Source organism: Pyxicephalus adspersus, chromosome 7 (genome assembly GCF_032062135.1).
Source record: "Pyxicephalus adspersus chromosome 7, UCB_Pads_2.0, whole genome shotgun sequence".
In the NCBI taxonomy this organism is placed as follows: Eukaryota; Metazoa; Chordata; class Amphibia; order Anura; family Pyxicephalidae; genus Pyxicephalus; species Pyxicephalus adspersus.
The window spans coordinates 22179582-22207543 of record NC_092864.1 but is presented as its reverse complement, the minus strand read 5'-3'; the positions used below and the strand labels follow the sequence as shown (position 1 = coordinate 22207543).

The 27962-nt window shown below is 38.0% G+C and overlaps 1 protein-coding gene across 1 annotated transcript; it reads left to right on the top strand.

Annotated features, from left to right (window-relative positions):
* The first annotated feature begins 241 nt into the window (after nucleotides 1-241).
* LOC140335284 (heparan sulfate glucosamine 3-O-sulfotransferase 2-like) lies at nucleotides 242-27691 on the top strand. The gene is made up of 2 exons (XM_072417813.1): nucleotides 242-773; nucleotides 23745-27691. The coding sequence occupies exons 1-2, from the start codon at nucleotides 262-264 to the stop codon at nucleotides 24361-24363; spliced, it is 1131 nt and encodes a 376-aa protein (XP_072273914.1). The 5' UTR covers nucleotides 242-261; the 3' UTR covers nucleotides 24364-27691.
* The last annotated feature ends 271 nt before the right edge of the window (nucleotides 27692-27962 follow it).

Here is a 27962-nt window from a genome sequence, read left to right as displayed (position 1 = left end):
GAGACGAGTGAAAGAATGAAAAATTAAAGGTAGAATAAGAGAATGCAAGAGAGAATTAGGGAAAAGTGAAAACTGAGATGGAATGAAAGATAGCACTAGGACTAAAGAGTCAATGAGGAAGGAATGGAAACATTATGGAAAATAGGAGAAAGATAAATAAAGGAGGAAATAAAATCAATAAGAGAGAGGGAGGAAAGAGAGAAACACAATAGAGAGACAGAAGGTAAGAAGTCGAAAGAGACGGCCCCTGTGCATGGAGTCATGGCACCCCGAGTGAGCCCCCGAAGGGCACGGAGATACCTCTTCCTATGTACCCTCTGCCTGTCCTGCACCCTCCTCTGCTATAACCTCGTCCTCCGGGGACACTCCAACATGCACAGCCCGGGCTACCAGCAACTCAGCTGCCCACCTTACCCTCCGATCCTGGGGGGCAAGAAACTCCTGCAGAAGATGCCCCTGTGCCACCCCTCCGGAGCCACTGCAACCTCACTCAGCACCGATGTGCCCGACACTGAGTGCACCGGCAGGAATCACACGGAACCCCCCCAGATACCGGGCACCCCCAGCGATCACCACACTCACCCCCCTGGGAACAGCACCACTGCCCTCCGGTACGGGCACAAGAAGCTTCCTCAGGCCATCATCGTGGGGGTTAAAAAAGGTGGCACCAGGGCAGTGTTGGAATTCATCAGGGTGCACCCCGAGGTGCGAGCCATGGGCACTGAACCCCACTTCTTTGATAGGAACTACGAGAGGGGTCTGGACTGGTACCGGTAAGTGGCACTGCCAGGCTGCATGCCATCCTCTTACCCCTAATATTTCCCAATGTCTTTTACAGGTTAGAGAAATGTCTGATGAGCAACTAAAAAGCATCCCTGCAGCTCTAATAATGTATCATTGTTTGATATCACATGGAGTATAATAAATCAATTTATTGCTGAATTTACCAAGACTTCATTTTACAAATCCAAGGGTAATTCAGAACAGGGTGATAGTGGGGTAATTGCCATGATTTGGGACATCAAAGCTTGTAGAGTCCCCAATTTTTATCTGGGGGTGTTTAAAGATTACCCAACACCAAATCATGGTAACCTTATAGTTTCCAAAATCAGCTTTATATCTGAGCAGGCAAATAGCTAAGTGTTGGAATCCGGGATTTGCTTGGATTTCATTGTGGGTTACTGCTCTCTGCATTCCCATTTCAATAAGCTTGTATATGTCAGTACACCTACCTAACCCAATGTTACTTATTATATAGATCTAGTTATGTTCTATAACTGGCCAGTGTTAGGTTGATTTCTAGAAATGGTCAGTTAAAAACTCATTTAGGACAATTGCCAATTTGTATGAAGAACATAGGTTACTACCTCCTAGATTGTAAGCTCTTCGGGGCAGGGTCCTCTCTTCCTTCTGTGTCATTGTCTGTATTTGTCTGTCATTTGCAACCCCTATTTAATGTACAGCGCTGTGTAATATAAATCCTATTTATTGGTAATATTAATACCAACCAAAATGATTATTTCCCTATAGGCAGCAAATGTGTGGGTACAGTATTCATTTTATTTTTAAAATAGCGCCAACATATTCCATAGTCTTTTACTTTCTATGAAGAAGTATATCAGTAAATTCAGGATGCCCTAACGACACGTAAATCAACAAATACTGACTAATGATTGAACTACATTTTGCAGTTCTTCAGACAATGTGTCATTTGCAGCACCAAAGCTTACAATCAGATGTGCCTAGTGCTGTTTATAGGCTCACATATCCATAATTTCACTAGAAGCTATAGGTACCTGCACACCTAGGAGGAACCTGGGCAAACATAGGAGGAACATTATAACAGAATGCAGAGAGTTTACCATGGACCATGACATTACCAAAAACATCTCATCGTAGTCACATTTGTTATTATATGATGGGGACTTCATGGTACAGAGTGTTATTGACTGTGTGGTTGTTACATCCAGCATCTCCTTTCTTCTTCCTTTGCCATTTTATTCTTCAATGATTTTAGGAGCCACCAAAATGTTAACTTGACACATTTTACAACTCCCATTAGAAACACAAATCATTTAATAAAGTGGTTACCTAGAAGCCATGCAAGTACTGCACAAACAGCACCAGGCTGCTGAGAATGACTGATGAATTGCAATAATGTGGATTTGTTGGAGAATATACCTGCAGTGTCTTCACCCCAAATACCATCACCATAGTGTCTCCTTCACCAAAAGTCTGGGATCACCTGGGATCCCTCTTATATTTAAATTGTAAAGAGATCAATGTCATACGCAGAATGAAATAAAGAACATCTAAGTGCCTTGTACCGTGTGAACCCAAGCATATAATTATTTCCTGTTCCTAAATCATCATATTCCATACAATTATTAATGACCGTGTCTATTTAGTCTCATTGAGAGCATTAACTATTTCTGCGTCCTGGAATCACCTTTTACAATTAGAATTTTGCGCTGTATAGCTGAAATGATAAATCTGTCTTTTGTAGGCTGTGATCAGATGGCAATTAATTTGTATTAATGAATGGGAATGAGATTTAGCTTTTTACGCTTTTGTTTAAGTGTTGTATGTATAAATTATATCCATATATAGAGAAAGAAAAACACACGCACACACACACACACATATACACATATATATATATATATAATTGAATTATTCTCCAATAAAACAGAGCAATATAAAATAGATCCCCTGACACATGGGCAGATATTTACCTGAACAGGCTCATAGCACATGACGTATATGTATGTGTTTTCATTGCCCCTTCACTTGTACAATGCAGTGCATGGCAAAGTAACATTTTCTTGTTTGCAGAGAAAAGGGAATCATTGATAAATGATCCTAAATCTGTGCATGAAATAACATTCACTTTCTGCAATCATAAATGGTCATTATTGGTCAGCAGTGGACTCAGGTTGTGTCTGCTACACGTATTTTCCTATGATGGGTCACTGTAAAGATCTTTCCCATGCTTTTTAACCTGTAGGAACCCCTGGAATCATGTTCAGGTGTAAGTAATATATAGCAAGCTTACTGTTTGTTACCTCTATGCATTATAGCACTCATCACCTATCAATGGTCTTATACCCAATGGTATATGTAGCATATTTGACATGTAGATGATTTTTACCATGTGCCTTATATATACAACATTGTTGTTTTTAGTAAGGACAAAAATGTAACAAATCATTATCATATTTAGTTATGAAACAAACATAGTTAAACATTTAGGCCATTGGAGAAATGTATTTGTAGCATGGTGGTCAATGGGAACAATATTGCTTATATTAGCGGTCATTGGAGAAGCTTTGGTGGTCACTGGCAAAGTGCCCTGCTTTGGTGGTCAGGAAAAAGGAATGTTCCCTACGTTGGTGGTCAGTGGGGAATATTGTCTCTTACACTGGTGGTCACTGGAGAAGAATGGTAGGCAGAGGGGAAGAATGTGATTTATATTGGTCAGTGGTAAAAAATGTCACTTGCATTTCTGATCGAAAGGTAGAAAGTTCTTCTGGCTTCATTGGTCAGTGTATTTCAGATTCATAGTTAGTCTAAGGAATGGCTCCCATATGTGTGCTCAATGAGAAGAATGCCACTACTAAGTGGTCAGTAAAGAAATACCCCTCAGGGGCAGTAGAAGAAAAGTTACCTTTACGTTGGGCTCTGTGAAGGATTGGTGGCCAGTGGTAAGAATGCCCCTTACATTAATGCAGAAGTGCCCACTTACAGAATGGTACTTACATTAGTGATCAATGGAGACATGCCCACTTACATAGGGATCAGTGAAAGAAGGGATCACATGGTTATTGGGAGGAATTCCCTTTACATTATTGGTTCATGGAGAATGGCTTCCTTACATTGGGGTTCATGTTAAAGATATCCTTTACAGCTGTGGGGAAATGTTGTCCTAATGGTCAGTGGGATTAATTGTCTTACTTATTTTTGCAACAGGAGCAATACCCCATAATGGTCTGTGGCACTACTGGCTTTGTTGAGTGAATTACCCTTCCTTTCCCCAATTACCTTCTCCATGCTCCAGCACTATCTCCGTCAGTTCTTTTTAGGCAGAGTGATACGTCATTCTTACCATTTCTACCAATACCAACCAATCCATCATCTTTGCCATGCAGGGACAAAGCAAAGGTTTACTCCTGTAAAAGATTTATTTTACACACATATACCACCAAGAACATATTTTCATAACCTTTCATTTCACTTATTGTATGTATGTGTTTTACCTGTATAAACCTCCCCTGTGTAAGCATCTAAAGCACAGAGACCGCTGCTATCTTGGATGTGATTTCAAAACCTTTGCAGACTTAAAACTGTCACTCAAATCTTTTTTATCTTTGACTCCTCTCCTATAAAAGTTTGTGGATGACGGGAGGACCTTCATCCCTGGTTCAATGTGTGCCCAATATGTGGAGTCAGAGAATACAAGCTCTGCCAGCCTATTGATACAACCAGTGTGTAAGACTTCAGCAGAGTCATACTGACATTAAAGACCTTGTCAGTGCAATAGGGGGATATTTCCTAAAGCTGAACCCCAGTCTTTTGTTCTGTGTTGTACAGATGTACAGGCTCCTGGACTTCTCACAGTGTGCATTGGAATCTGCACAAGCCACAGCCCATATCATTTCCTGGCTGGAGGACATCTAGCATTACTGTTCCCAAGCTTTGTCCCTTTTATTCATTTCATTAATTTTTTTTTATCATGGAACTTCAGCCTCACATTACCTAGGGCAGTGTGCAAGATGAAACTGCTGCCTTCCCCTCCCACCAGCTATTATCCACCTGCATTGCACGGTGAAGTACAAACTGATGAAATCCTTATTCTTACAAAACATAGAATAAAAACAAAATGGTTTTATGTGAAACTATCATTAAAATGTTGATGAGGGAGAAAAGGAAAATTTAGAGAAGGCAAAATATTAGCAGATTAAACTTCAGCTTTAAATTCATGAATTTGTGTCCGAAGGTGATAGAATGAACAAATTTTCTTCTCACTTGCTCTTATTAACTGAACTTGGAAAAATCACAGACTAAACATAGCATGTGGATTCACAAGTCTTTAGCTTGATTAAATGGGAAGGAAAGGTGAGGGTACAGGGATTTTATTAGCAGTGTTTTTACATGCTTCAATTTTTATTTTATCACAGATTGGTATAATGAGATCTGTACACCACCTGAGAGACTGGCCAGAGCTCATGGGGTTCTTATTCCTCACAAATTAGAAAGTTAATCAGCATTTAGATAAGAGAAAGATATAAGGTACATAGGAGCTGATTTACTAAAGTGTGTACCTGTGATCACTTCAAATATCCAGTCCTATGCAGAATGAGGGCCAGTTTCATGAAAGCTCTCCAAGGCTGGAGGGGATACACTTTCATCAGTGAAGCTGGGTGATCCAGCAAACATAGAATGGATTTGGTCCAGGATTTGAAACATTTGCTAGCAAATAGCAAATGACTTTTAGGAAATCCATTCCATGTTTTGCTGGATCACTCAGCTTCACTGATGAAAGTTATCCTCTTCAGCTTTGGAGGGCTTTCATAAATCAGGCCCTGAGTTAAAGGAACATTCACTTGTAGTGCTTTTTTATCATATTTAATTAATATACCTTTTTGTTGAATTAAAAAAGTTTACAACTCCAGGATGAAGGATATTTTTAAGTAATCTTCTCCCTCATCAAGCACTGCCCATTTAACCTTATATTTTGTTGATATCATAAAGCATTTGGCAGAAATCTAAACATGTATTACTTGATGTCATAATTTCAGGCTGATTTTTATAGATCTATAGGTGGTGACAGGGAAGTTTGCTTCTTCCCTGTCCCCTGCACTATAGTTGGAAAGCTGCTTCTGGTCAGTCATTACTCCCACATCTGCAAGCTTTCCATGTGAGCTAACATCAGGCATGGTGACATGAACCTCTGTTTTTATTATTATTGTCTTTAATAAATTAAATGATATATTCTTATGTTTTAATATATGAAAGCTAAAACATCACTGTACAGTCTTAACCCGACAACCAGGTATAAAAAAAGACACCGCAATTAACCATTACAAGAGAAAAGATTACAGTGCGAGAACAGGTATGAAGATTTCTATCCATTGGGATACAAGTTTCAGGCTGAAGGGACGGGTGTCCCTGCATGCAGCCCATCCTTAGTAATGCCAACACAAGGAGCTTAAACTAGATCATTTAAAGAAAGGAAAGCAAATAGCCTAATAAGGGGGGGCAATGAACAGCACAGGAGGAGGGGGCTTGATGATGCGTTTAGCCCATGGAAATGTGGAGGGCTTAGGATACTTGCTGCAGCTTCTAATGCTTTCTTTGTAGAAGATGATGTGTGCAGTAAAGCTTTGATGATGTGAGAGTACTGTCTATAAGTGCAGAAATGAAATGTTACGGCTGTTAGCTTTAAGATAAACACACATTGTGTAGTGTGATAGTAGCACCAACATTCACCTATAAAAATGGAGAATTCTCCTGGGGGACATATGCATCTTTAAAATGATTAAAGCTCCTGCAGATGCTTTTTTTGGGTGCATAGGGCGCAATGGGTGCCAAATCATGAACTCCAGATAATTATTTGCCCACAACGCAGGGATCAAGCCAGTGGCAACAGCACGTGGTATCAGTGACACATGAGTTATGGGTATAACCTGTTACTTAACTATGTACATAATACAAGAAAACCTGTTATTAACTAAGTTCCAGCCAGGTAAGTAAGGAAAACGTAAGGGAAAACTTACCTTCCTGCACCGGCAGCACACTGCGCCCTTTGTTTTATGATTCCTTCACTGAAGTCCACATGTTAGAAGATGATCGATACTCTTGGAAGTGTTGGTTTTCAGCAGAGGTTAGCAGAACAGCATTCTGGTGAACAGGGAAGCGGTAAAGGTAAATTATTACTAATTCAATATTCCATACAAAGCCCTCTTGGAACTATCAAAAGCTCTTCATGAAGATTAAAATGTACCCCCTCGACCTAGTTATACTTTTCTTCCATGTTGCTCTTTCCTGTTCCATTCCTTTGCACCTCTATCTCTCCCTAAACGCCATACTGGATGATGTCAGAGCTTACATTGGATTGATGATGCCAACCCTTCCCTCGGGAGGATGCCCAAGCATTGTATCAGTTCACATGCTCTCCCATAGGCTAAAGCACCATATATCCCGCCATGGCTCCAACCATGAAACAGAACAATGGGGGGATGGCTCAGCATCATTGGGTCCCTGGGCAAGTCAAAATAGGCAAAGTGACAGGGTTTTTTTTTGTTTTGTTTTTTAAAGTCCTTGTGCTGTGATTCTTAAATTATTTCTGCATATCTAAGTAAACAAGGAATCCTTAATTGTAGATAAGGAATGCTTGAGAAAATTAAGTATTTTCCAATCTATGAGTGCTATTAATTACAAGCATAAATGTGTTCATAAATGATCGCTCACGTTTCCATGAAAATATGTTTTGGCATAAGCAGATTTTAAAGGAAAGGTTTAGTTTTAAATAAAATTGTTTAGATGATACAGTTATATTGTATTATATATTATAATTGTGGACGTACAGAATGTCTGATTTCCATTGCCCAGACATAAACGCCATGTCAAGACTACAATTTTATATCCTTGTTTTGGATAGAGTGGTGAAGGGTAGCACCAGTGTCAGGTTTTCCTGCTATTAGGAGCTCTGATAAAGAGATCTTCCTGTTTATAGAGAATAGTAAAGGGCTTAAAGTGTGGCTTCCGCCATGACCAATGGATTGGAGAATAGAATTTTTCCTGGTTCAATCTAAATGTGTTTGTATGGAATCAGTCATGACTTGCCAATATGCTGTGTGCTAACTGTGGAATGTGGCTGGCATATTCTGGTGCCTGCCATTTAGAGGCTGTATGGGCTTCATGATTGTAACCTGGGACCTATGACATCTTAAAGACGTTAACTTGCCAAACTAAATGCAAGCCAGTCCTTACCCACTGCACATGCATTGCAGTAGTGGCATCTGTTTCCTAGTATTGGTGCTTCCATGTTTCCATTGATTCATGGCCAGCACTACATGGTGCCCCTCAATCAGTGATGCATGCCTAGGGGTCCTGTGGGCCATGTGTTTTTATTAGGTCCTGTGTGGGCTTGGTATTCAACATAACGTCTGTGTCAGCTTGGCCTGAACATCTATCATTCAGCCCAATAACATTGCTGATATTTGGTGATCAGATTCTTCACCTAGGGCAATACTGGAAACCTTGTACATTGTGCCTGTTATCATCTGCTGGCTGGTTTGGCTATACCTGTCATTGACAAGTATTCATCTCCTTTTCATCTACTGGACACTAACGTTGGGGTCACGTTCGGTGAACTGTTGGTAAACCGCACAGCCAACACCAGTCCTGTGCGGAGTTTGCAAATTTTTGGCACTTTGTATCTTCTCACTAATAGGCCAAGAGCAAGAGCAAGGAAGCAGGGTCTATGCGATTATTTCTGTAAGCAACCCTACACAAACATCTCCATTAGACAGAGGACATGAAGATTCACTGGTAGTAGAAACTTCACCATCCCTAATTTTTCAAGACAACAGATATCCTTTAAGAGCAAAACAAATGATACAAAATTGTTACAGTATGTAAAAGTTATGCAAATTTATTCATACCTTTGCTGGGGATTTGGCATTGATATAACATTGATGTGAAGTATATTGTTCTTTGAAGAAGACAAAAATAAGGGCTTCAAGTGTTGCATATTGGCTGCCCTTTTATTGCAAAGAAATCAAGCTTAAAGAGATTCTGTCACAGATTTCAAAATTAACAAGAAAACAAATCCTGCAAAAGAAGACCATATACAACTTTTCTGTGCTGTCCCTCATTCCTGAAGTCTTCACTTTCTTGCAAAAATACCTTCAAAATCTATACAATGTTTAGTTCAGGGCACAATGGTTCAATGAGTGGGATCTCAGGGGGGCACATGGGCCACAGGGGTTGGTGGGGGCACAGGGTCTGGACACTATGATAATAGTGGTTTGGCTGCATAGATTGGTCTAGGTAGACATAAAAAAATATTTTGCAATTTATTTAAATTGAAACCACAGAGAGCAAGCTTCTTTTAAAGGTGAACTCCGGACACCCAACAATTTATCCAATTACATGCCTCAAAAATCACATAGGAAAAAAAACCTTACTTGGTATGTATAAAATGCCTTTCGGACCAATTTCTTACCTTGTAAAAGTAGCAATGACATCAGCATTTTGCTCTGCATGGCCTGTGCAGAGAGCTGAGCTATAGAAGAGGCCCTCCTGGCCCAACCAACTACTGACTGCTTTTAGAAAGCTACAGGGGGCGGATACAAGACCAGTCACCCGGCACAAAAAGAGAGAACAGCGGTGACTGGTCTTACTCAAAAGCACCTGCACAGAGGCAAAGTTTTGGATTCATACCTTTGGATTAAAGTCAGATTAGTTTAAAGATTTAGAAAAAAACATAAAAATCACATCAATATTTAAATAAGAATACACATACCTCTTGTACTCAGACAATAGGGACTGGAATAATGATAATAATAATAATAACAACTGTTTTAAATGCATCTGAATATGAATTTTATTATACTCCAACGACCTACTAATGATTTCCTCACTCATAACCTCATCACACGCACGGCTCCAAGACTTTTCTAAAGATGCCCCAACTCTCAGGAATGGTTTTCCTTGTGCTATTCAGCTTACTCCTACTTTCTGCTTATTTAAAAGAGCGCTCAAACACATTTTTTCAAACTTGTCTTCCTCTGTCCACTAAACCCTTACTACTTCCCATCACTCCATATCTCCCCTCCTATTGTGTGATACTTACCCACCTCCTAGATTGTAAGCTCTTTGGGGCAGGGTCGTCTCCTCCTCCTGTGTCACTGTCTGTATCTGTCTGTCATTTGCAACCCCTATTTAATGTACAGCTCTGCGTAATATGTTGGCGCTATATAAATCCTGTTTATTAATAATAATATTAATAATAATTATTATTTTTTTTTTTTAATGTGTTCCTTCATCTTACTAACCAAACCTAAAACCCAACCTTTATGTGACCTTGTTGCCCGTAGGAGCACCCTATTGGTCACATTCATTATAAAGTAGGATGGTGGGTACGTTCAGTTTATCCGCAGAGCTGACAGATACCTAAGGCCATTGACCTATTAGTAACATTTTCTGCATCATGCACCCATCTCAAGAAAACCTACATTTATCACATATCCGTTTCTCCTCCATTTCACACAATATACTGCATTCAGTTGGACTGTAGTTCTTTTCTTGTCTTTCTGTTCAGCTTGTGAACATTGGCACAATTGTTTTTGGCTTAGGACCATCAGCACATGAAGTTTTATTAACGTTTTATTGTACGCTAGTAAAGATTCATCTCTGACTTGGTACTGACGCTTATGGTGCACACAATGGGTGGTGGTGATTAAGTTAGAAAACATAAAACCAACTAATTTAACTTAATAATAAATCTTGGGTTGAATGATAAGATTATTTCCATTAAAGTGATAACAATATGCATAGCTAAAGACATTTTTAAGACAAGTTTGGCTACAACTGTAAAATTTTATCCCCAGCCAGGACTTTTATTTAATAGAGAGGAGATAGACAATGCTTTGAGGTTTGTCAGCACATGTAAAAAATATCTCCCTCCACTTCTTCCTTCATTTTTGATCACTTCTTTTCATCACTTCTTTTATTTTTCTGTTTATGTCTGTGAAGAGATTTCGTATCATTCTGGTTATGGTGTCAGGTGGACGCAAGGGGAAACTTCCCCATATGGACACAAACACCAATACACATGTACAGATTCTATGTATTAAAGGCTACTGATGGAATAAGCTCCTAAATCTACAAGTAGTCCAACCTTATTCAATCCAAATTTATACCCTGTCCCAAATCCTTATCTTAACACATAAACATCAACCTAACCCTAGTCCTAGATATTCTAGAAGTCTTGCCATGGTCATATCTGGGAATATTGCGACGCTTGGCTTGGGCTGACCAATATGATTACAATGGACTTGGTTAGATAAGTTTTATCTTCATTGGCTACCAACTCAATCCAAGCCAGTAACTCATTAGGGAGTGAACCTGGACCGCAATGGAAGTTTCAAAGGGCTTAAAATCAATCAACATTGGCAACTCCTATTTATGGTAAAGCTTCTCTTCCCTAAAACTAAAAAGTGATTTCAAAAGAACTCTCTGAACTATGATTTGGTCCACCATGTGGTTTATGATAACTGTCCTTTTAAAATATTATTCACAAATCTGCCTGATAGGGGCTTTTCAGCTCTATAGAAGCTTTGACAGTTGACATTGGAATCTCTGTTCTATAATGTTTGTAACAGTGTCACCAACCTTTTTGGACCTACGTACCACTAAACTTACGGGATCCGGACCGCGCATGCACGGGGAGCCGTGTGTCTCTCAAAGGGGAAGAAACTTCCCCCATAGTGATGTCACCTCTGGCGACAGAGTTGTAGACCACCAAAATTTTCTGGTTGGCAACCGCATCAGCATTAACAAGTATAACTCTCCATACCATTAGTCTCATCAAGAATTCCATTCTTGTCTGAAATTCTTCCAGGAAGAATTGGTCAAGATGGAGTCCATTGTGTTTTGAAGAATATGAGTATCAAAATGCTAAGACTTGTACCCAGGGACAGTGGTGGACTTTGGTACCAGAGATCATGTGTCTGGTTCTTTTACTAAGTGCCCCAGGTCTTCTGAGAACCCCAAAATATTTTTTTTTCCATCAATATGACTAAAATAGTTTAGTCGTCTTCTAACTCTTTGACCTGTTTTTTTTTATCTACCACAACCATTCTCAGTAACCTTATTTTTGGCCCACGGGTACTTAAACTTAAGTTAAGTGGATCATTTATAAAATCTGGCATTTTTAATGAAGTCCTAGGTTTCTCTGTTCTTCGCAAAGCATATCTTTTAATAGATTAATAGCGATTTATTAAAATTTGACTTTTGGGACATCGTGTAGTTTATCTACTTTCGAATTAACTTATTATAATTTTTTTTTAATTCATCACAGATATGACTGTTTAATTCAGTTTTTCAGAAAAAAAGAATATATTCATCTTAGACTTAGATTGTATTATAATAGGATTTTTTAATGCTAATAAATGTGGGCTCATTTTGTGTTTCTCTGTCATCCCATGATGATGCTTTGACAACTCTTTTTACCTGTTGTGAACAAAAATGATTTCCACTATGATCCTGTTTTTTTCTGTAATAACCTTGTTATTATTTAATGGCCGTGTCTCTACATTGTTTTTTGTTGACACATTAAGCTTTATTTTGACAATTTTATTTTTTTGCAATATTAAAAAGAACAAAAGTTTAAAAGAAACAAAAAATCTATAATTTGTCCCATTTATCGCTACACTAAAATACCATTTCTGGTACAAAGCATGGGAATGTAAGTATATAAAAATGCTTTCTATTTAATGGTTTGAATATTTTATTACCACGCAACACTGAAAAAGTTAAAAACAAAAAATGTAATAAAAAATAGCAGAAAAATAATATCTATTGGCATAATCAGAGGAGGGAGGAGGACCAAGGATTATTATTGGGGTATAGAGGAATATATTAGATTATTGTGTAAATTCTTTTTAAATAAAGCACCTCCTTCCTACTAGCTGCTGTAACTAAGTTTGGCTAAGGCTTATGTGAAATGTGAAATTGATGTGAATATATTGTAGTTTAGGTATTAAAATGACATGCTGAGCAAAGTGACAGTACCTTTGCACATACCCCTCCTTTGTGCCCCAGATATACTCACCTTACCTGCACATACTTGCAGCTTCTGCCTCTTCTTCTTCTCCAAGGTCAGATGTTGTAAAGATCGCTGTGCTGCCCATCGTTGGCCATGTGCCAGGTAATTGGATTCTAGATCCAATATTTCCATTATTTATTCTAGATTCATTATCTCTATTCCTGAAAGTATTGAGCATTGCCCCAATGCAACAGAGGCAGAAGTGGCAAAGGAGCAATGGCAAGGTGTCAATAGAAGAGTAGTTGATGCCAAAAGACATCTAGTGGCAGTAAAGAGTCACTGCAGGGATAGCCTTAGAGAGTAAGTGAGCATTGCAGCCAGAAATACGTTTGCTTTCTTAACTCTCCAAAGGTGCACTTAGGGAAACAATAGCCAAGAGCCAGGCTGTATTTTCTTCCAATTAACCTCCTCTGCCATCCTTGCCATGCCATATAATACATTTAAACATCAATGATTTTTAAAACTGTTGCATATAAAGTTCCATTTTATATTAAATTTGCTGTCTGTAGCCATAGCACTTGTAGCATCACTTGCATAATGCTCATAGGGCTCCAAAGTGCCATTTATAATAATGGACAGTTGTAGTGAGTATATTATGCCTTACAATTGTAGGCTGCATATTGCTGTGCACTGCTGGGACTGTATAATGTGCTGGTCACTGATGATGTGTGAAATGCTGGGAATTTATGCTGCATGTTAAGATGGTCTCGGGGGATCCATAATATCAGAACAATCTAGGGCTGTATAACATCAGTATCATTTAGGACTGTATAATATTCTTATCATTTCAGACTGTATAATCTTGTGGACAATTTCAGTACTATGTCCTTCGTGTAGACTAAAGCGTCTGCATTTAATAATCAATTATATTTTGATTCAGCAAATAAGTACAATAAACAACCATAATTAAAAATAAAATAACCTATGGTACACAGTCACACATAATTATGATGTTATTTATTATAGTAATTGCTGATTTTATGATAGTAAACTAAACTTGGTTTTTAGTTGTTATCTCTAGAAGTCAGTGAATTTTGGAAAGATGTTTTTCCTTTTTTATCTGTTTTGTAGGGGACAGTATACACAGCCTTAAATGCTGCTGAAATATTACAAACTTGAAACTTTTTGTATATGCTTTATTTTATGTAGTATGTAGCTTTTATTTATATTCATTTTTATGCCCCTTTTTTTTCATTTAAAGTCCCTACTGATTCCCCTATGGAACCTCTTTGCAGGTGCCTGGGCTCCTTACTCTCTGACTTACAGGCAGATAATGGGAAAACCAGAGGCCAGATTTTAAAGTAAACTTAATTGGCTTTTTCTTGTCATCAGGGAAAAAAGGGAATAGGGACACTGGCATCAGGCATCTGTAAAAACTTAGAAGAGCGTTTTAACCCTCTCCACTCTATCCAAACCAAAAAAATGAAGGTTGCCAAGGGTTCAATGAGTAATGAACAATTTTGACCTGTTATAACTGACACCAATGATTTTTTTTTTGGTGTAATTCTTCATATTGCCCATCAACGTAGGGGGGATTCTTCCCAGAGATCACCATAATGTACTGTGAGCTGTGGATATAGTAATTATAGGTGGGGTTACCCCATGTTAAAAAAAGACTGGTTTAGGAGGTGCAAGATTTCTCCCGTAGTAATTTATAGCATGTGACAATTATTTGCTACATAATCAGTTATAAATTCATGTGAGCAGTTTTGGCCAATGGAAGGAATGCAAAGTAGAGTTAAAGACCTAAAAAGGAACTATACACATCTAACCTCCTGCAAAGCAACAATGGTGAGATCCTTCACTGGTGCCAAGATGGTAACATGGACAACCTTTATCTACAAACCAACATAAACATGGTCATGGTGAGGAGGATGGACTTGCTTACAAGTGGTTTGAGAAAATAGTGGATCCATGAGCGGTCAGTTTTATTCTCCTCTGAAATTCCAATAAAATCCCTGTATATTAGCAAAGGCTTTTAAGTATACAGAGCACATCTGGCACTGGCCAACAATTCGTTAATCTATGTGTCTTGTACCACAATGGTTTTTTTGCCCCATGAAGAAGAAGCCCAGGTTGGTAATATAGAATGGTGGTCATTTGCCAAATAATTGCTCTGGCTAGCTTTGGTATAAGTGAGCTGCTCCTACTACCTTAGCAATTGTTCAGTTTACAGAAAAATAATGGCAGCCTGTGTACTTTTTTATTTGTCCCTTAAGTCTATAATGTAATGGTTATATTGCTATGTTATATTCTGCTTGTAGATCTATTAGGCCGGCCAATATTATTTTATGCCCCCAGGTAAGGCACATGACTCTTGTCTCTCACCTTTTTGTCTCTCTGGGGCATTGAGCAGCTGTTGCTCACCTGCAAAAACATTAAGTAAGAGAAGTAAAGACAGAATTCTTGATCAGTTGACCTGTTCTAGGTCAATAACTAACAGGATTGAGATGGTTTGATTGGCATGGCAATTGGGTAACTGGAATTTTCAGAATAATAGTTCCCTTTGAATTACTGTGTGTAGAATTCCAACTTTTAAATAATTCTGGAAAGAGGAGTGAAGGTTTACACATTCCTTGTTAAGTCTTAATTACTATTTGTGTCCCTGGTGGACAAATCTTCTCTCACTTTTATATGGTAAAACCGTCATGTCCCATCTAATAGGGCATTGCAAGCACAGCAATTAGGAGATATCCTTCTACAGCAAAATTAAACTGCAATTCAGGGCTGATTTTGGCATAGGGCAAACGTCCCTGTTTCTGTACAAGATATCTTTCTACAGCAAACTTAAACAGCAATTCGGGGTCAGTTCTAGCGTAGGGCAAACTAGGCAATTACTAAACACACCTCATTTCTGTAGGGCCAAAATTGACAGAATGACAAGGGAGCAGGGAGCTAAAATGTTGACTATTTGGGGCTGACACTTTATCTGTACCCATGAACCCTGATTTTATTAAAGCACTCCAAGGCTGGAGAAGATACACTTTCATCAGTGAAGCTGGGTGATCCAGCAAACCTGGAATGGGTTTCTGAAAAGTAATGTGCTATTTGTTAGTGAATGCTTTCAATCATGGACCAGATTCATTCCAGGTTTGCTGCATCACCTAGCTTCACCGTTGAAAATGTATCTTCTTCAACCGTAAGAGCTTTAAAAAAATCAGGGCCACTGTATCTACAACCATCCCTGTAGCCATTTACAAACCGAACAGAGGTTATAACCATTCAATCTAGAAATATTTTTTAGTCTCAGTTGGGGAGATTTTCCTTCTGTATCAGGGGCTGGGGTTCAACAAGTAAAGGAAAATGTCCCTTTTGTGGACTGTAAGGCTCAACTAAAGCCTTACAGAGTTATCCTTCCTATCTATCCAGCTATCTAAACTTTTAAAAAACTATTTAAAAATAAAAAAGTGGGCTTTAATTAGTTAGCTACATTTGTCTTGCACAACTCAATAGAAATAAAAATCTTTGATTGCCTCCCCTTAAACATCCTATCTATTTATTGCTGTCTGCGGTTTAAGACATGTCCACCCCTCCTCCAGAATTAGACCCAGCAAGGGAAGGCACATTTAAATGGCGCAAGAGATGGGTTTATCAGTAGCAAAATTAAAACTAAAGAAACCGATCTATGTGGATTGTAATTAATAGACTGTCCTGCAGATAGATCAATAATTCTGATTAGAAGTGTAATGGGAAAATCTATGGAAGGCTGTGATTAGTTTCTGGCAGAGACTGGAATTTCTCTCCATCACAAGTTTGTTGTGTGATTTATGCCTCCTCGATGACGGCTGGGTGCACAGCAGGCCTCAGCGCTGTATGTGATGGGTCAGCCGGGAGCTGTGTCAGCTAGCAGCGGGGTGTATGAAAGGTAGACTTAGCAGGAGAGGGAGCTGACTTGGGCCGCTAAAGGAAAAGACGTATTAGCGTACCTCGGGGAAAACATGCTGCCAACGCTCTGTCTGGAATTTGTGCTGCTCTCAGCCTTCCTAAAGAAGTGTACTTTTTTACCATACATAACTCTACCACCTTTCCAAACTTTTCTGGCCACAGTAACCGGCAGCTTTATTCTTTATCAATAAAGGAAAGGAAAACAGAGCACAGATATGATGTATATGACTTTGCATCATCGGGGATAATTCAGGGCAAAACAAAAATAAACTAAATCACAAAAGAAATATGGATCTGTTATTCTTGTATTTCAAAGGTACACAATTTAAAGCTGTCCTATTGTTCATGGCTTCCCACTGACTACTAAGTAACTGATCTATAATAAGAAGGCAGCCAATGAAGAATTGTAAATGCTTGGATTCAGCTTCAGATTTGAGCCCATTCCAGTACACCGTTCCTTTATATAAGGACAAGCAGATATTGTACCAGTTGCAGTGCTCAGTGATTTACAGGAAGCAAAATTGATGTTTTAGGTAGTTGTATTATTTTCATTTGTAAAGTATTTGTACTTTTACATGTGCCAAGTCTTCAGCTTTAAAGCCTTTTTAAGTAATTGTGTGATTTCTGCAAAACTAAAGGGGATTTATTAAACATGTTATTTATATGATATAAACTTTATAAAGAACATCCATTATGTGGTGGGATGAATTGGATACCTTAATGGTCAGAACAGATTTGGAACCATCTCTGATGTTCCCAAAACAGATAAGAAGTTGAGACTGTGGTTTGGCCAAAATTGTGTACAATTTGTCAACTTCCCATTATGTTAAATGAATTATTTAATTGGAAATGATTTGGGAACCTCCAAGCAGCCAGACCAACCAGACAATGTGGTGGAAAAAAGGAGTCTCATTAAACTTTTTACCAGGAAAACTAAGATAAAAAGGTGAGACCTGTTGGCACTTGTAGTCAAACCAAGGGTCCCCACACAAAATCAGAAATAAGATGAAACAGCTTTTAGTCCATTAATCCTTTTGGGAATTTAAAATTCCCAAAAGTTATTCCAGAAATAACTTTTGATTTCTGATTTAGCTCAGGGCATCGAAATTCATGATATTCAGTATAGATCTCATATCTTTGGAATTTGGGGATTACCATTAAACATGGTAGCTATGGGTATTGGTGACAGTTCAGTCTTTTCATAATACAAATTCAGGGACTGCATCCAAAATCCTATAAAGCCCATTCACTCTTGTACAGATAAACAAAGATTTCTGCTATAAGAATAGGCTCTGACCATCTCAAAGTCTCCTTGGCTCACCACTCATCAGGCAGACAAGTAGAGCTATAGCTCATCAATAATTAAATGTAAAAGAAAGACTGAGGTGGTCCACCGGAGATTTTTGCTCACCGATTATTCAGTCTCTGGCATTTGTTTGTTGGATTTCAGTTAGTCTAAAGTCTTCAGGGGCATATGAAGGAAAATTGCAACACTTGTAGTGGAAGATCAAGCAGTTTGTTACCGAGATTTGCAGACTGTTAAACGATTCTCCAACAACAAACACAAATAATAGTACAGATATTAAAAAGATACATGGACCTTAATTATCTCTGTATGGCTTCTAGATCTAAAAAGTAAGGTCTAATTCAGGCTGAAGAACTAGTTCAAAGCTCATCTTTTCCATGTCAGAAGGCTAGAAAGTATGGGGGCGTCATGGGCATTAAAGGAATGATATCATACAAAATTGTCTTCTTATAACTGTATGTGGTAATTACATTTTACTATGAATGGTATTATATACTTTTATGTTATTATACCTTTATTGTTTCTCTTTACATTTTCATGAACACCCAAACTATTGCATCATTTTGTTTTTTGTTCTATTTTTTTTTTTTAGAAAGTTTTTTTTAAAGTGGAACTATACTGGTAAAAATATTTGCACATCATTGCAGACTTTTCTTGCAAAGTGCCCTTTAGAGATGCACCAAAAGCTTCCATCTTCACCAGATTTCCTGCCGTGTTCAGAGTTTGGCCACCTTGATTTGCCAGTATGATGTAATTCCTATTCATGTAACTTTATCGTTGTACAAAATAATGCCAAGGTTATTAAGCCCATATAAGCTGTGTATACATGGCTCAGTGTATACTTAGGGATTAAAAGTCAGAAAAAGCGTCATGACAGATGAGACACATTATAAACCCAACCTCTGACAGTCACTCTTCTACATAGCTCAATCTTGATAAAAAAAAAAATAGACGAGGCTGTGTGAATATAAAGTAACATAAAATAATAAAATCTATTATGTTAACTGCAATTTAATTCTAAAAATAATATTTTCTTCCATTCATTAAAGGACACAGCAGGGATCATTTTAGACCTTGACCAATGGGTTATTATTGTGTCATGTACAAAAGAAGGATGTCAGATACAAGTAATTAGGGCCATTTAATGAAACATACAAGAAAAGAATTTTAGAAATGACTCCATCCATACAAAAAAAATTCCCGTACTGAAAGAGTTAATGATAATATAGTTGAAGCGGAAGGTCCATCTTTGGATTTGTGAGTGGAGAAACTGGAATCCCTTGTTGTCTAATTTAAAGTAACAATATAGTGTGTTCTATTTCTACATCTGTTTTTCCATCTTACCCATTCCCCTAGGCATGTTCTGTCTGTACTGTACTGTGCCTGTCATCATTTTCAGTAGCCAAAGAAATAGCTGACTGTCCCATGGGACCCGATTAACTACGTAATAAACATATATACCATTTACAGGATAATTGTACTTTTCAATGGTCTTACATAAACAAATGAACAGCTCTCATTCCTGTAGAGAACGATAAGTGCAGGGACTACTGTTAAGCTGAAAGTAGAACTGGCGGATTGTAGAGATCTCGCTTTTAGAAGATATGAGCCATAGACACAGTGGCAAGTCGTAAGTACATCTAAAAAATGGCAGACTATAGATAGAAGAAAAGTCAATGGCATTTCTTTTCTCCTATCATTAACTGCAACTTTGGATGAAAATAAATGTGAAATTGCCTAAACTTAATAAAATCATACCATGGCAAATGTTTGCCATAATCAAAGCTAAAGGCAGTGTGTGACTTTTTTTGGCCAGGTAGTGTATTTTTTTTTTTTGATAGTTGGCTGGTTGGTTGGATCATCAGGTTAGCAGTATCAAGGAAGCTAAAGTTTTATCAATATTTTTCTTTGAATAAAAATGTCACAAATTTACCAAATGATTATTTATTTTTAACTTATAAGTGATCAGAGATCTCTTTCTGACAATACCTTCATGTGTCTTATTCTTTAAAAGGAGGGTGCCATCTTTTCAGGATCACCATCTACTTTCTGAACTGAGAACCACGAATTAAGAGATAACACGGTACCTGGGCAGCTTATACTGCAGCTTCTACAACATTGCAGTCCGATCACTAGGTGGTAGGGTGTAGATGCTTTCCCCTGCCTGCAGCATAATGGTAACATCATTGAAAGCCTAGGCAAGGCTACTGGGATGATAAAAGGTACAGCCTAAGTCTGTGTACACGTCAGATGTTTCTCTGACAATGAGGTCATCCAATGTCAATCATGCATACAAGCCCTGACGAACCATGAACGACCGACGATGAACAACCGCTATCCAAGTGAAGGGAGGAGAGCACAGTGGGGTGCCTCTCGCTTGTTCTCCCATCTTCCCTCTCCATAGAACAGAATGGTGCTGTGTGGGTACAGCACTTGTTCGTTCATCTGTTAGTCGTTGCTGGAAATGATCATGAAATATTGTTTCCAGAGACAATAATTAAGTTGTTATGTATTAGGCCATGTCCGATATTAATTCATGCAAACAAGTAAAGGTATTTTAACAATTGCTAGCTTTGCATGCACTGTTTCCTGTTGGCAGCCATTCAAATTCACTGGCAGCATGCTCTAGTATTACACAAAATGCCACTGGTGTATTTCTGCTCAGAATAAATAATTGGTTACTGTTTAACAGATTTCAGCTTTGCTTGCAATTACAAAAAAAAGCAGATGGACAGTGTTTTCTGTCAGCAATAGGACAAGTGCACTGAAACTGTGATGGTAAGGATACATCTGAAATGCTATTACAGAATGCCACAGGCATTCAGAGCAGCAGCTTTCCCACTCTCCTAACTTGTATGCATTGCTTAAAGCCTGTCGGACAGACACTATACTAACAAACTCCATGAATATAATCTGTGTAGGATGTATAAATATCTCTGTGCCATCCAAAATACACCAAACAGCATTAAGGCCCTTTGTACTTTGTATTCTAACAGTCCTGGCCAAACTTGCCCCCTATTGCCCTCTGCAATACAAACATTGGTGCTAGTGATAATGGAGATGTTGCTACAGCAGAGCAATTTAATGGCAAGGCAGGAAGTAGCTTTTTGACTAAAAGAGTATTTTAAGGCATTTGTGGAAAAAACAGTTTAAATTCATAATGAAATATGTAAGTTCAGGACTACAAAGAGAAATAATTGTAGGACGTCCATTGGGCTGCACAGGTAAAGTCGCTTCCTAATGGCACCTACATCACTTTCCTACTTATTTTCCTGCCAACGTAACACATGCTTGGTCCTTTGTATTGAGCCAGGCCTATATACTGCACTGCTCCTGATTTGATTTGAGGAGCACAGGATATTGGAGAATGTACGCAAAGTGATAGGAGAGGCCAACCAATCAACCAAAAAAAAAAGAAATCCATTCTGACACATCTCCAGCATCTAGATCGGTGTTCCTTGGTCTTTTTAACATGGTGTAACCCTTAAAATAACATTCAGGTCTTCCAGGACCACTTTTATAACTATTATATCCACATTTAGACTCAGTTGGAAGATTGCCTCTTACATTGCTGGCCAATGGGAAGAACGTCACCCTTACAGATAGCCAAAAACATCATTGGTGTCACTTAAACTGACCTGAGAGGTAGAAACTTCTCATTATTTAAGGAACCTATGGCAAGCTCTGGAGGAACCCTAGTTGAGAAACACTGACCTAGAATGTATTTAGCCGATTCAAACTATTTATTTATATATTTGGCAGCCACAAATGAGGTGATTTACTCTTTTTTTAGGCTGTTGAATTTATCACCTTGCATGGGATAATTCATAGCTAAGTGAATGTGGTGATAGTTCACTTTGCAAAGAATACCTAACCAGCTACAAGGAAATCTAAAAAAAACATATTATTTTTACTGCACATGATTGGATGGTTGTGAGAAAAGTTTCATTTTATTCACTAAGCTAAGTGAAAAATCCCTTACAAGGAAATAATTCACTTTGCTATGTGAATGCCCTATATTAGCCCCAAGGAGTGAATCCCATTCTTCCTATTGGTTTTATAGTATAGACTAAGTTTTCCTAAGCTGTAGCGCTATTAAAGAAAAAATTCCAGAGGTGACAGTCTGGTGCAGTCTATAGGGAAAGTATCCATCTTTTCCACCCCCTCAGTATTGAGGTTGGATCACTACTGCCCCTGTTTTGTTTTTTTCCAGCATCATTCAGGCAGAGAGAGCAAAAATCTAGCTAGTCTAGCTGATCTCTTCACATGAGCGCTTGCCGTAATTTCCAGGCCGTTTCTGTCGCACAGTGTGGATGCGCAGTACATGGATAAATCTTCATCCCGACAAGCTTTTGATTAGGAAATAATTGCAGCAGCTGTAGCTTATTATGAGCTTTTTTAATGAATGTAGCTTGCTTTATCTAGGCTGGAATTTCACCTCAGATTAATTACTTTGAGACAAATTAACTGCACTTAACCGTCTGCCTAAGTAAAACGGAGACTTGAGGCTGCAGCAGCAGGGGGTGCACACATGTATGACGGGGACGATGAATGAATAATTTCAGGCTCTGCAAAGTATGTGAAAAGGGCATTATTATTTACTGTTCTGTTTCAATTAAATCTCTCCTGGGAAGGCAGGGTTGAATGTCCATTATTATTACTATCATTTTTATTTTAAAAAAATGCAATTAGGACTGGCAGGTCTTTGTTGTTTCTAGCTCTGGTGCAGGGGTGACAAAAGCTGAAAAAAAGCTTTATTGGCTTATATGGTGTTCTTTTGAAAATGCATCTCTCTGTGTAAGTAGAGTAGAGCTGGATTAAATGCCCGTTGGGTTTCACCATGTTCAAAAACCCATAAAGTTTCCATTTGACCCCCACCCACCCCAATTTTTGAAAGGCCAAGGTAGGCTTGTTAGATAATCTTCTACTGTCCCCATTACCAATAGAATATGTAGGGTGCACTTACCTCAATTAGCTACTTGTCCATGTAAGGTGGTTAATCTTTTTCTTCTGGGCAGGTACCTTAGTCCTTGAAATGATTAAATAATGAAAATCAAAGAAAACATGGTCTCATCTTTAACAATCACCTTCTTGCCTGTCTCTTCTTTGCCCTTGAGTTCTAATTTGTGTCAGGACAAGGACCTCTGGCACCCAAAATGTTAAGGGACAAATCCCTACCTAACATCTAGACATCTAGTCTAGGAAGTGTGCAGTGTTCCAGTTCAAATGTCGATGATTTCCGTGTTTTTTCCTAGTTCTTCAAGTAATACGGGTTGGCTACTTTACCTTAATATAAAAGGAAGCGAGCAACCATCCTCCTTAAACCTATTCTGTGTTACCGAATCATTGACACTAGGCTATATATTATATAATTACTTTCCATTACCTAAAGATTTGGATTTTTGGGTGTTTTGGTATTGTTGGTGGTATTTTAGCTATAGGATAACTTTACGGTGTTGATTATTATTGACTCATAAGAGGTAGTAAAGTATTAGCCAGGTAAGTGGAGCTGACATAAAGAACATAAGATAAAATAACACAGTAGAACTGGAGCACATGATTGTAGGTTATCAAGTATCGTTTTTTCTGAATATAAAACAATATTCTTTCTTTGCAGCTCTCTAGGACTTTTCTTAAAAATATGTTTGCCTATTTAAAATTTCATGTTTGCATATTTAATGTTTTCTAATTACTGATATTCTGTATTTCCAAACACAGAAATCTGATGCCTCGTTCCCTTGACAGACAGATCACTGTAGAGAAGACCCCCAGTTATTTTGTGACAAGGGAGGCTCCTCGCAGGATCTCTCACATGTCCCCTCGAGTCAAGCTGATAGTGGTGGTTCGCAACCCGGTGACCCGTGCTATTTCAGACTATACGCAGACTCTATCTAAGAAACCAGACATCCCTAGCTTCAGTGAGCTGGCCTTCCACAACAGGACAACTGGAGAGGTGGACACTTCCTGGAATGCCATTAGGATTGGACTTTATGCACTTCATCTGCAGCCCTGGCTTAACCATTTCCCAATTTCCCAAATGCATTTTGTGAGTGGAGAGAGACTGATCACTGATCCAGCAGGAGAAATGGCTAGAGTACAAGACTTCCTTGGCCTCAAACGTCTGGTCACAGACAAGCACTTTTATTTCAACAAGACCAAGGGCTTCCCCTGCCTCAAAAAACCTGGGGGTGGGGGAGCACCACGCTGCTTGGGCAAATCTAAGGGACGGACTCATGTACAGATCAACACTGAGGATATAGAACAGTTGAGAGAGTTTTACAGACCCCATAACATCAAGTTCTATGAGACAGTGGGCCAGGACTTTCACTGGGAGTAGCTTCAAGTATAAATCAGATACGCTGGTAGAAAGGGTGAGATAGATGCATGAAAGAAAAAAGATATTAAAAACTAAAGGCACGCAAAAACCAGATTGTAAAGCCAACCATCAGAAAATAAAGTACAAGAGATTATTTATAGTATTTGAAAAGTTTTTGCAAAAAGAGAAGACAGAAAGTGCTGGGATAGGGAGATGACCATTACAATACCCTAAATAAAAGCTTGTTGGGTCATAAAACCCGTGTTGGTGTTCCGGAAAACTTTATTCTTGCAAAACCACCATACAAAGGATCTGTTCTAAACACTAAGGGACAAGAAAGAAGCACGTTGCACTTTTCCAATACAAGTACCAAATAAGGTATCAGAGATCTGTAGATGGAGCCCAAAGCATCACATATCAATATGAGCTGGTCTTCTGGACAAGGCAAAGCAACCAGCACATATCGGGTACCAGCACCTAATATGAAAAACAATGTAAAAATCAAAAGACACCTGGAAAACATCTGGAGAACATGGGGCATTTCTCCTTGAATGTTCATATTGATTGGAAATATATACCAAAATTTACTTTTATATAAAAAAAATATATATATATATATGTATATACATATACTTGTAAGATGCTCAATTCATAGCAGGTTAATTTAATCAAAAGGCTACCCTACATAATATAGAATTATTCTTTCCAACTAGAAGCTTTGATATAATCAGGGTACTGAACCATGTTTTTTGGAAAGTAGGGGGGGGGACCACACAAATAATTAAGTCATATGCGTACTTTGTTTGTTTTTCAAACGTGCGAGAAAGGCTGGACCAAAATTATCTTATGCACTGTTTTTTTGATCCTGCTTTTCTTTTCTATAGTTTTTCCCCACTGGATATCGGAACAACAATTGGGCTTTTCATTGAGGAGGACAGATCTTAGATGTATCTAAAATACTTACTATAAATATCTTTTACATATCCATGGGGCACATTTTCTGCTGAGTCAGTTTAAAGTAAACGTCCAACACAATCTTTTTTATCATTTCATATTTATTGGGAAATAATTCGATTTGTTGGTGATTTGTTTTAATGGTATCCAGAATAATAATTGAGAGATATCCCTTCACTTATAATCACACTAGCAATGGTTTTACTAGACAAAAAATCTACAAACAGCATCACAGATAATAATAATTTTTTTAGAGTCAAGGTGGCAAGAACTCAAGAACTGAATACCCTTTTATTGCTGTCTGTAGATTTTTCACATTGTTTTGTGAAACCATTGTTGCCATGATATTTCTTTTATATGAAAGCTTTGGCTGTGCAAACACATTTAACCTAAATTGGATGTCATTGTGCTAAGGTTTTTTCTAATTGCACTGCTCTAGCTCTGACAAGGCAGGGTGGTGAGACTGACCACTACACAAAGACTTCTGTTCCTACTCAGAGAAAATCAGTCTTATGCTAGCCATGTACTATGCTATTTTTTTATTTAGACATAATTCCCTGTTTTTTAAATTGAGCCCAAAGGGTAGAATGCAATTGAAAATTATCCAGGCAAGGTGTTTTTTTTTTCCAGAACTACTTTTTTTCCTTCAATAATAACAATTTAACTTGCTATAATGGTAAAATAGATTGTAATACAGATCTTTTAAACAAAAGAATACTTGTATTAAATCTCATAGATCAATTTGTAAGAAGATTGTTATATTCATCAAAAATAACATTGAGGGAAAATAATAATCTATGCCTATATGGTATGTAGTATACCTTACAACTTGAACAATTGGGGATCATGTTCAGTATCTATCTATCTATCTATCTATCTATCTATCTATCTATCTATCTATCTATCTATCTATCTATCTATCTCAAGAACTGGATTTCCATCAATGATGCTTGTTTGTCACCCATAGAAATTGCTTCATCTCTATTGCACAGTATATGTTGCTAATGTACCTACAGGTAAATGCAGCCCAGCATATATCATTAAAATGGATAGATAGATAGATAGATAGATAGATAGATAGATAGATAGATAGATAGTCACACATTCTAACATTTCATTTGACCACCTATAGCTTTGATTATGGAGAACATTCAACATGGTGTAGTTTTGATAAGCTTGAGCAATGTCACAACATTTTGTGACATTGATAGTTGTATTCATCCTTCTTTTTGTAGTCATGATAGGAGAAAGAAGAAGAAAGGCAATTGGCTAACATTTTTCCGGCACTTCCCAAAGACATCCAATGAGGTTAAGGTTTGGATTCTGCAGTAGTCAATAAATGTGTGAAAATGATGTCTCCTGCCCCCTGAACCTCTCGACCAATTTGACAATTAGACCCCGATCATTTCTGGCATTGTCATCTTGGAATATACCAGTGTCATCAGGGAAGAAAAAAATGATCAATGGAAAAACCTGGTCATTTATTATACTCAGACTGTCGGCACATAACGTTGCTGAACTTAGATCTGACCAAATAAAATAACCCCAGATCCCAGTACCCACACTGCGCCCATAGACTTGGGGACATTTTTGGCAAGTCAGTAAATAATGAATGAACCATAGATCTATATTTTCTATTTTTTATCTCTCCCTGCTGGGAGCTCTCTATTGTCTAACATTACACTAGTATTTTTTTTTAATTATATATCTAATCACTGCTGTATCCCTGGCCTGTTGGATCTTTACAGGAAAACTAATGTGGTTATTATTTAAAGAAACTGAAATGTTAAAATAATAAACTGAAAGTGTCATGTCTAAAACTGTGTTAACAATATGATCCTCCAATGTATAGCATCCTTCCTCAGTAACTGTGCAGCCACCTTGAAATTGTTGGTATTTTCAGGTATGAATGATCACGGAACATTTCTCTTGCCCTCCTGGGCAGTCAACCACTGAACATGAGGGGCATGACTAGCAGTTTGACGGTACCAATCATCAGCGTGGAAAAGTGTAGATGAACATATAAAGGAAAGTCAAGACACCAAAGAATGACAGCAATACACTGGCAATGGTTAAATTCTGTTAACACAGGTTTGCTTTAAGAGATTTTGAAATAAATGACTTGACTTGAATATACTTGCCCTACAGTAACTCTCATTAAACTTTAAATTCTCTGTCTAGACCCATTCTTCTCATTTGGGATGTTAAATAACAGAGTAATTTTTTAAAGAACCATTCTTTACAATATTGGTGTTTCATTTATGGCTGGATGATGATGGGTTGAATTGGCCCCTGGATTATTATATCTCTCTGAGAAGTTCTCTTCTCCCAGTTTCAAACTCAAATGTGTTATACTTGTTCATTAGTCATTTGTTGCAAATAATTGAAAAGCTATTTAAAGACATTTAAATAAAAGACATTTTGTGTGAGTCCTCTTGCTGGCCACATGGTATGGATGGAACTGGGAACAAGGGATAAGTAGATATACAATGCTGAAGCTGAAGTCATTCATCATGGAGACATAGAAGCCAACATACCTACATATGTCTAAAGCCAACACGTATTCTGGAAACACAATGGGAAGTAACAGGAAAGCTCTCCAAAGTGGAGGAATGAAGGAAAGGCCCTTCTTTTTAAAAATTAATCCCTTCCTATTGAAAGGGTAC